Raw genomic sequence first — 10,000 nt, 5'->3', positions numbered from 1 at the left:
TGGTGACTCTATACAGCTTCAGAAACTCATGTGGGGGATTAAAATAGTGAAGATTGTGGCCATTAATCTTGTGACCTCCATAGACCTTTCCAAATGTCAACAAAATGGTCTAATCGTACACAAATCTCAAGGTAAAAATTGGATTAAAATAGTGAAGACTGTGGCCATTAATCTCCTGCCCTCCATAGACCCTTCCTAATGTCAACAAAATGGTCTAATCGTACGCAAATCTCAAGGTAAAAATTGGATTAAAATAGTGAAGACTGTGGCCATTAATCTCCTGCCCTCCATAGACCTTTCCTAATGTCAACAAAATGGTCTAATCGTACGCAAATCTCAAGGTAAAAATTGGATTAAAATAGTGAAGACTGTGGCCATTAATCTCCTGCCCTCCATAGACCCTCCCTAATGTCAACAAAATGGTCTAATCGTACACAAACCTCAAGGTAAAAATTGGATTAAAACAGTGAAGACTGTGGCCATTAATCTCCTGCCCTCCATAGACCCTCCCTAATGTCAACAAAATGGTCTAATCGTACACAAACCTCAAGGTAAAAATTGGATTAAAACAGTGAAGACTGTGGCCATTAATCTCCTGCCCTCCATAGACCCTTCCTAATGTCAATAAAATGGTCTAATCGTGCACAAATCTCATGGTAAAAATTGGATTAAAATAGTGAAGACTGTGGCCATTAATCTCCTGCCCTCCATAGACCCTCCCTAATGTCAAGGTAAAAAAATGCGTCCCGGTACTGAAGGGGTTAATTAAAACACAGGTAAGGACTCATCACGTGTTCGGGCCACTGTACCTGGAGTTGCTGTTTGACACTGAGATGGGCGTGCGGGCGGTCAACTCTACTCTAGGATCACTCGCCGGTCATGCTGTCACCCACCTCAACCAAACTGACCCTGCCTTTATCGACTTCATCATTGACAGGTGAGCAGGTGTGTGGGTAAGTGTGCGGGCAGGTATGTGGGCGAGGCATGGGTTAGGTTAGGTTAGGTTAGCTTATTTGGTTTAGTTTTGTTTCATTGACTGACTGACTGATTGATTGACTGACTGGTTGACTGACTGATTGACTGACTGGCTGGTTGACTGACTGATTGATTGACTGGCTGGTTGACTGACTGGTTGATTGACTGGCTGGTTGACTGACTGGCTGGCTGGTTGGCTGGCTGACTGGTTAACATCTTTCTATCAACAGGAAATAAAAGAAAATAAAAGGAGGAGGAGGAGGAGGAGGAGGAGGAGAAGGAAAATGCTAGAAACCTTATCTCTTTCTCTCCAATTCTATCTCTGTCTCTCGAAAATAATCTCCGTGTCTCCTCAGCTTAATCTTGATCTTGGGCAGTAGAAAACACGTAACAAAAAGAAGAACAACAAGAAAAAGGCAACATGTTAAGAAAAAGTGCATCAATTCTCTTTCTTAATCTTGATCTTGAAGGGAGGAAAACTCTTCAAATAAAAGGGAGAACAAGAACAAGAACAACAAGACAACACAAAATAAAGCCAGTGTTTCTCCCTATTACTGATCTTAATCTTGATCTTGGAAGGAGAAAAACACGTGAAAACAAACCAATTTCTTTTTGCATCTCCTCTAAAAACAAACTTAATCTTGATCTTGAAAGGAGAAGAAGATAAAATAAACAACCGATTCTCTCTCCGCCTCCTCTTAATCTTGATCTTGAAAGGAGAAAAACACGTGAAAACAAACCGGTCTTTGCACCACCCTTTAAAAACAAACTTAATCTTGATCTTGAAAGGAGAGAAAAACACAAAGAAACTCAACCATTTTCTCTCTATAGCTCATCTTAATCTTGATCTTGGAAGGAGAAAAACACGTAAAATAAATAAAGAACAGAACAAACCCACGTAAGACTGCCGGAATGACCTCCCTTCACCTGCTCTTAATCTTGATCTTGAAAGGAGTAACACCGTAAAAAAAAAAAAATAAATAAATAAAAAATGCCCTAATGATTGTCTCTCCAGCTGCTCTTAATCTTGATCTTGAAAGGAAAAACACCGTAAAAAAGTAAATAAAAATAAATAAATAAATAAATAAAACCACTAATTTTCCCTAGATCAGATAAATAGATAAATAAAACCTGCGATGACTCTCTCCAGCTGCTCTTAATCTTGATCTTGAAAGGAACCATGCGTGCTTTGTGGTCCGAGGGGTCTTGAAGCGCATGGGGTCGAATCCTGTCCACGGTCGGAGTGTAGGTTGGGTTTCCTCACTCTTGGCAATGGTTTCCTAGCGGGTGGGCTCTGAGATAGGAGGTCCCACAAAGAGAACCTCCTTTACCCCAGAAATAACAAAAAGATAATCAAATAAAAAGAAATAGATCAAGAAAATTAAGAAAGAGAATAGCATTAACTCTCTCCCTGCTCTTAATCTTGATCTTGGGCAGGTGCGCGGCAAGTGGCTGATGGGACCGTTAGACCTGATCATTGACTTCCGCGCAGGACTCTCTAGGACACTCGGGGCATAACAAGGGTGCGCACTGGCCTGCTGGCGGTACAGTTCGACACACTCACCTCTGTTGACCGATTCGGCGCCCAAATGTCTGACTTTAACATTGTCAGGTGGGTGAAGGTTGACTAGCGTGACTGTAAGGGTGACTAGGGTGACTGGAAGAGTGAATAAGGTGACTGACTGGCTGAAAAACTGACTGGAAGGGTGAAGGAGTGACTGGAAGGGTGAAAAGTGTGAAGAAGGGTGACTGGAAGGGTGAAACGAGTGAATTATTTGACTGGAAAGGTGAAGGAGTGGCAGAAAGGGTGATTTTGGTGACTGGAAGGGTGAAAAGAATGAAAAAGCGTGACTGGTAGGGTGGAAGAGTGACTGGAAGAGTGTTAAAGTGAAATAGGGTGACTGGAAGGGTGATTTGTGTGACTGACTGGCTGAAAAACTGACTGGAAGGGTGAAAAAGGGTGAATTGTTAGACTGGAAGGGTGAAAGTGTGGCTGGAAGGGTGAAGACTGGCTGACAAATAGGGTGAGAGAATGTGTGTGTGTGTGTGTGTGTGTGTGTGACTGCCTGACTGACTTAGTGAAATAAAAAATTAAAAAAACACTAAAATTGACTCTCTCTCTCTCTCATCACCCCCATCCTTACCACGACCGCCCCCTTGACCTTCAACCTTTAACCTCTGACCTCTGACCTCTGACCCCTGACCTGCAGCCCTCTATACGACTACATGCCTTACTACGGGAACAGAACAGCAGCACAGCAGGCCACAGCAGAGAGCATCGTCCGCCACCTCTTCTCCTCCGCCTCCTTTGTGAGCGAGATGCTGAAGGGGAGTTTTTGGGTAGCCTCCTATGACAAGATCGTTCCCCAGTTCGGCGCTGACGGAAACTATTATAATGTTTTGAAGTATTTGTTTAGTTCGGCGCCCTCTGCTTCGGCTTTTAAGAGTGGTGGTGGTGGTGGTGGTGGTGGTGGTGGTAGTGGACATTCTTCTTCGTTGTTGTCTTCTTCTTCTTCTTCCTTCTTCTTCTTCTTCTTCGTTGTTGTCGTCTTCTTCTTCTTTTTCTGAGAGTGTTGGGCGTTCTTCTTCGCCTTCTTCTTCTTCTTCTTCGCCTTCTTCTTCTTCTTCGCCTTCGCCGCCTTCTTCTTTTTCGCCGTCTTCATCTTTATTGTCTTCTTCTTCTTCTTCGCCTTCTTCCTCTTCTAATCCTTCTTTTTCTTCCTCCTCCTCTAGTTCTTCTCCTCCTCCTCCTTCTTCTTCTTCTTCACCTTCTTCTTTATCGTCTTTTCCTCTTATTTCGTCACTAAATCCCTCCTCCTCCTCCTCCTCCTCCTCCTCCTCCTCCTCCTCCTCCTCCTCCTCCTCCTCAAGAGTTAATATACCTATGTCTAAGATTTTATCAGCCTATTTAGCCTCCCGTGCCTCGTCCGCCGCCTTGCCGTGACACACACACACACACACACACACACACACACACACACACACACAGGGTTATTACAAAGTTGTTAATGTTATTTATTGATTATTTTTAAGCTTTGTTATTAAAATGTCATTGAATTATTGTTGTTCTTGTTATCTGGACAGAAAAAAAGAGACAATGTTTTGATTTTAGTTAGAGAAAACGTAAGCATGAGTCACAGAAAACGGAGCACATAATAGGGATAACTAAAGTAAGTTGTTTCTTCCCACATTTCACTGCCATACCCTCTCAAACACTGCCACAGCCTCCCAAACACTGCCACACCCTCCCAAACACTGCCACAACCTCCCAAACACTGCCACACCCTCCCAAACACTGCCACACCCTCCCAAACACTGCCACACCCTCCCAAACACTGCCACACCCTCCCAAACACTGCCACACCCTCCCAAACACTGCCACAGCCTCCCAAACACTGCCACAGCCTCCCAAACACTGCCACAGCCTCCCAAACACTGCCACACCCTCCCAAACACTGCCACAGCCTCCCAAACACTGCCACACCCTCCCAAACACTGCCACACCCTCCCAAACACTGTCACAGCCTCCCAAACACTGCCACAATCTATTACACTGTATTTTCACCTCCCCACAGCCCCGCAGCCTATGAAATTCAGCTGGTAGGCTCAAAAAGTGAGAGATACAAGAGATTAAGCCTATCTGCTATGACAAGGCTATTTAAACCCACTGGAAGGCTGGAAAGGAGATTAAGAGGAGCTTTCACAAGGGCGAGAAGAAGAAGGATCCCTGATGTAAGGAAGAGGAGGAGAGGAGGAAGAGGAGGAAGAGGAGGAAGGAGGGGTAGTGGTGGTGGTGATAGTGATGGTGAGGTGTGACGCCTGAGTTGCCTTAGATTGTGGTAGTGGTTGTGGTGGTGGTTGTGGTGATGACGAGGAAGATGAGGGAATAAAGAGGAGAGAAGAGAAGAAGAAGATGATGAAAATAGAAAGAAAACAAGAGAAGGAAGAAGACGAGGAAGAAGGAAAGGAGGAGGAGGAGGAGGAGGAGAATAACACACAAACACACACACACGTTAATGTTATTGTTGTCATGAATATTATCTTAATAAATGTATAAAAAATAGTGTTTGTTGTTACTACCACTACTACTACTACTACTACTACTACTACTACTACTACTACTACTACTACTACTACTACTACTACCACCACTACTACTACTACTACTACTACCACCACCACTACACTACTACCACTACTACTGCACTACTGCTACCACCACCACCACCACCACTACTACCACCACCACTACTACTACTACTACTACTACTGTTACCACCACTACCTACTTCACCACCACTATTACCACTACTACTACTACTACTACTACTACTACTATTACTACTACCATTATTAATACTACTACCACTACTACTACCGCTGCTGCTACTGCTACTACTACTACCACCACTACTACTACCACTACTACTACTACTACTACTACTACTACTACTACTACTACTACTACCACTACTACTACTAGGAGAAATGAAACATAACTTTAATTGCTTCTTTATTTTGCTTTTGTTGTTGTTGTTGTTGTTGTTGTTGTTGCTTGCTGCTGTTGTTGTTGTTGTTGTTGTTGTTGCTGTTGTTTATACTACACTTTTTTCTTCGTCATCATCATCATCATCATTTTCATCTTTTTTTTTTTTCTTCTTCTTTTTTTTCTTCTTCTTCTTGTTCTTCTTCTTCTTTTTTCATCATCTTTTTCTTCTTCTACTTCTCAATCGTCATCACTATCATCATCATTATCATCATCGTCAACGTGATCATCATCATCATCATCACCATCATCATCAACACCAACGTGATCATCATCATCATCATCATCATCACCATCATCATCATCACCATCATCATCATCACCAACGTGATCATCATCATCATCATCATCATTATTATCATCATTGTCATCATCACCTGTAACAAATTTATGCCACCAACCAACAGTAAGACAGACACACACACACACACGGTAGCTCAGTGGTTAGAGCGGTGGCTTCACAAGCCAGAGGACCGGGGTTCGATTCCCCGGCCGGGTGGAGATATTTGGGTGTGTCTCCTTTGACGTGTAGCCCCTGTTCACTGTTCAGTGTTCAGTGTTCAGTGTTCACCTAGCAGTGAGTAGGTACGGGATGTAAATGGAGGAGTTGTGACCTTGTTGTCCCGGTGTGTGGTGTGTGCCTGGTCTCAGGCCTAGCCCAAGATCGAAAATAATGAGCTCTGAGCTCGTTCCGTAGGGTAACGTCTGGCTGTCTCGTCAGAGACTGCAGCAGATCAAACAGTGAATTACACAGACACACACACACACACACACACACACACACACACACACACACACACACATATACATTATTCCACTTACCTGAAATGTGGAGGTGGAGGTGGAAGAGGGAAGGGGGGAGTGGAAAGTAGGGGGATACTTAATCTAGAATCCATCATATATACATAAAATGGTCTTAAAATCTCTCTCTCTCTCTCTCTCTCTCTCTGTGTGTGTCTCACCTGGCGGCTTGTTCTCCACACAGCACATACATTGCTTCGAGCCGCAAATGCCTGGCTTGCTGATCGTGGTCCCATGGCACTTCTCTTTCTTCGACATGCACCAACCGCCCTTTTTCGTGCAGATTGAGCTCATGCCGCACTTGGGTTTGCCTGGAGAGAGAGAGAGAGAGAGAGAGAGAGAGAGAGAGAGAGAGAGAGAGAGAGAGTTTAGTTCATCATGTGGGGGATTAAAATGGTGAAGACTGGCCATTAATCTTGTGACCTCCATAGACCCTTCCTGATGTCAACAAAATGGTCTAATCACACCCAAATCTCAAAGTAAAAATGCGTCCCCAGTACTGAAGGGCTTAAAAAAAAAAAAAACACCATTTCCTTTCAGTAGTTAATCAGTACTGACCCCATCACCACCCCATCATGACCACATCCGCCTATAACCACCCCATCACCCCACACAAACCCCTAGAAAAAAAAAAAAAAAATCCTTTGAAGAGTTATCCAATATTTTCCCATCACTCCATCACTACCCCATCACTTAAAAACTCACCTTATCACCGCAATATCCATCCCATCACCCTATTCTTACCACCCCATCATCACCCCTAGAACCCCATCACCCCAACACTAACCTGTCTTCTTAACACAGCAAATCTCATCCTTCGTATCGCACAAGTTTCTGTTGTTCGAGGGGCTGTAGTTAGTCTTGCACCAACCTCTCATCGGAAGCTTGCAGTAACCCCCCTTCTTCTCGCATCGGTTCTTATGTTTCCTCAAGGCCGCCTCTTCTATCCTTGCTGGTGATGGAAAAAAAATATTAATAACTTCAACGCCGTCTGTTCTATGCTTACTGATGGAAAAGAACACAAATAAAGACAAACAGATGGAAATGAGACACGGGTTTGTAATGTTTCAGAAGGGGAAGAGGAACTGACGCCAGGAACACGCGCCACGTTTGGTGTGACTGACTCAGCGACTCGTGACTCCCCATTGCTCAGTCACAGTCGCTGGTGTGCGCGGAAAACAGAGATGCCAGATGCAGGGAAATTTCTTAGTTTTAGAGAAATTTTGACTATGACAGGGAAGAAAAATCGCTAAAAAAGGGAAAATTATGGAGAGAAATATTAGCTTTTACGTTTTTTTTTTTTGCCTCTGAATGTGAATAAATAATTTCGTTTTTGACCCTGAATATGTATAAATAATTTAGTGTTTTGTATAATCTTAATTCCTGAACGTAAGAAATAAGGAAGTTCTAGGTTGAAAAGGGAAATTTTAGCTTGCATGCAGGGAAATATTGGCTAGTCGATCTGGCAGTTTTGGCGGGAAAGCTTCTGAACACTGGGGAGTCATGGCGAGCTGCTTCCCTTGGTGTGTTCCTGCCCTTATTTTGAAGGTTTGGCGTGGTTTTAGGAAGATAAAGGGTAAGGGTGGGAAAGCATTGTCTGTTCTACCCTTGCTGGTGGAAAAGAAGACAGACAGATGAGAATAGGGATAAAATAAAGAATGAATACAGTTGACGCGAAGAAAAGGCGAAAGAAATGCAAATGGAGAAAAAAAGGCGGGAAACAAAGAAAACGGGTAACTTTGAATATTTAGAGAACGGGAAGGGAGAAAGCGTAAAATATAAACAAACTTTGAAAATAAATATATAAATAGAAATAAATATAATAACTTACCATTGTCATAATCTTCAAATTCTTCTACTCTTCCTAGTTCTTCTCCTCCTATTACGTCTTCTTCTCCTACTTCTTCTAGTTCTTCTTCTCCTTCTTCTTTTTCTCCTTCTTCTTCTCCTACTTCTAGTTCTTCTTCTTCTTCTTCTTCTCCTACTTCTAGTTCTTCTCCTCCTTCTTCTTCTTCTTCTTCTCCTACTTCTTCTAGTTCTTCTTCTCCTTCTTCTTCTTCTTCTTCTTCCAGCATTTCTAAATCGACTCTACTCTGCCCAGTATTCCCTTCCTTCACCTCCTCCCTTCCTTCCTCCTTCACCACCTCGCCCCTCACCGCCACCATCACCACCACCACCACCAAGAAGAACAGAAGGGAACGCATCTCTCTCTCTCTCTCTCTCTCTCTCTCTCTCTCTCTCTCTCTGGTGAAGGCAAGGGTTGTGAGAGAGTGTGTGAGGTAAAGTGAGAGGTCGAGCCTTTTTATTACTCTCTCTCTCTCTCTCTCTCTCTCTCTCTCGTTGTATCGAAAATCTGCTCCCTTTTTTTTTCTCTCTCTCTCTCTCTCTCTCTACAGGTGTTCAATAGGAAAATTCTGACACACACACACACACACACACACACACACACACACACACACACACACACACACACACACACACAGGTGCATGAATAATAAAATGTATGTAGAGCGAGGTAAGCGTGGGAATAACAATGAGAGAGAGAGAGAGAGAGAGAGAGAGAGAGAGAGAGAGAGAGAGAGAGTGTGTGTGTGTGTGTGTGTGTCCTTCCTATTTTCTCAAATTTCTATTAACTTTATCACTAACACACTTAAATAAAAATAATAATAAAAATGCAATATAATAAAACTCAATAAAAAAATTAAATAATACTTGAAATAAAATAAAATATTATGAAAAAAAAAATAATTATGAAAAAAAAAATGATAATTGATAACTCGGCTACTCCGATTCAAATTTCCCGCCGAACACGAAGAAGCCCGCCAGTCGTCATCTGTCAGGCAAGGGGGATGTTTGTGTCCTTCTCTCCAGGGAGGAAACCACGTGCTTCCTCTCTCCCTTAGCAAGTTAGTGTAAACAAGAAGTGATGGAGAGAATAAGAGAATAAAAGCTCCATTATTAGGTGAGTTAATGGGGATAATGGTAGTAAAGGAGGATAATGGTAACAGTTGTAATTTGTGGTAATAATCAATGTGTAATTAAGTAATTGTCTCATATGGGGAAATTGTATATATTTTGTGTTTTGAAGTTTTTTTTAGGGTTTATCTCTCTCTCTCTCTCTCTCTCTCTCTCTCTCTCTCTCTCTCTCTCTCTCTCTCTCTCTCTCTCTCTGTTAAATGAAAGTTCAAGAAAGAAAACGCGATTTGATACAGAAAATGGAAGGTTTTTTGGGTAAACTTTTGTATTTGTATAAAAAATTCTTCTATTATGATTTTTCCAGAGAGAGAGAGAGAGAGAGAGAGAGAGTACCAATCTATCCTGTTTACGTTAAGAAGACCAATGGGGTCGTAAAATGTAAACACGCTCTCTCTCTCTCTCTCTCTCTCTCTCTCTCTCTCTCTCTCTCTCTCTCTCTCTCTCTCTCTCTCTCTCTCTCTCATTTTCATTATTTTCATCTCATTTTATCACTATATTCCTCTTCCTCCTCCTCCTCCTTTTCCTCCTCCTCCTCCTCCTCCTCCTCCTCCTCCTCCTCCTCCTCCTCCTCCTCCTCCTCCTCCTCTTCCTCTCCCTCCTCCTCTTCTTCATTAGTTTCTTCTATTTTTCTTGCATTTATTACAATTACTCGCCCTTCTAATTTCCTCCTCCTCCTCCTCCTCCTCCTCCTCCTCCTCCTCC

The 10,000-nt window shown here is 42.8% G+C and overlaps 1 protein-coding gene and 1 long non-coding RNA gene across 7 annotated transcripts in view; one reads left to right on the top strand and one right to left on the bottom strand.

The window, feature by feature from the left end:
- LOC123519941 overlaps window positions 1-4,898 on the top strand; it is a 9,629-nt gene extending 4,731 nt beyond the window's left edge. For 3 of the 6 annotated variants that reach the window (XM_045281674.1, XM_045281665.1, XM_045281682.1), the window contains 2 exons: window positions 777-937; window positions 4,551-4,898. In XM_045281674.1, coding sequence (XP_045137609.1) covers window positions 777-937; window positions 4,551-4,791 — 402 coding nt within the window. In that variant the 3' untranslated portion in view covers window positions 4,792-4,898. Of the gene's footprint in view, window positions 1-776; window positions 938-2,412; window positions 3,054-3,185; window positions 3,453-4,550 lie in introns of those variants that run through there. The other 3 variants (XR_006679134.1, XM_045281706.1, XM_045281696.1) reach the window with 3 other exon arrangements.
- A 975-nt stretch (window positions 4,899-5,873) lies between these two features.
- Window positions 5,874-8,537, bottom strand: LOC123519935. Its single transcript, XR_006679130.1, has 4 exons — window positions 8,154-8,537; window positions 7,110-7,274; window positions 6,484-6,633; window positions 5,874-5,898 (listed from the first exon to the last, which is right to left on the bottom strand). It is a non-coding gene; the product is annotated as an uncharacterized LOC123519935 (long non-coding RNA).
- Between the last annotated feature and the right edge of the window lie 1,463 nt (window positions 8,538-10,000).

The sequence above is a fragment of the Portunus trituberculatus genome, chromosome 7 (assembly GCF_017591435.1).
Source record: "Portunus trituberculatus isolate SZX2019 chromosome 7, ASM1759143v1, whole genome shotgun sequence".
Lineage (NCBI taxonomy): Eukaryota > Metazoa > Arthropoda > Malacostraca > Decapoda > Portunidae > Portunus > Portunus trituberculatus.
The sequence above is the reverse complement of the archived record's forward strand: the minus strand, read 5'-3'. Positions and strand labels throughout refer to the sequence as shown.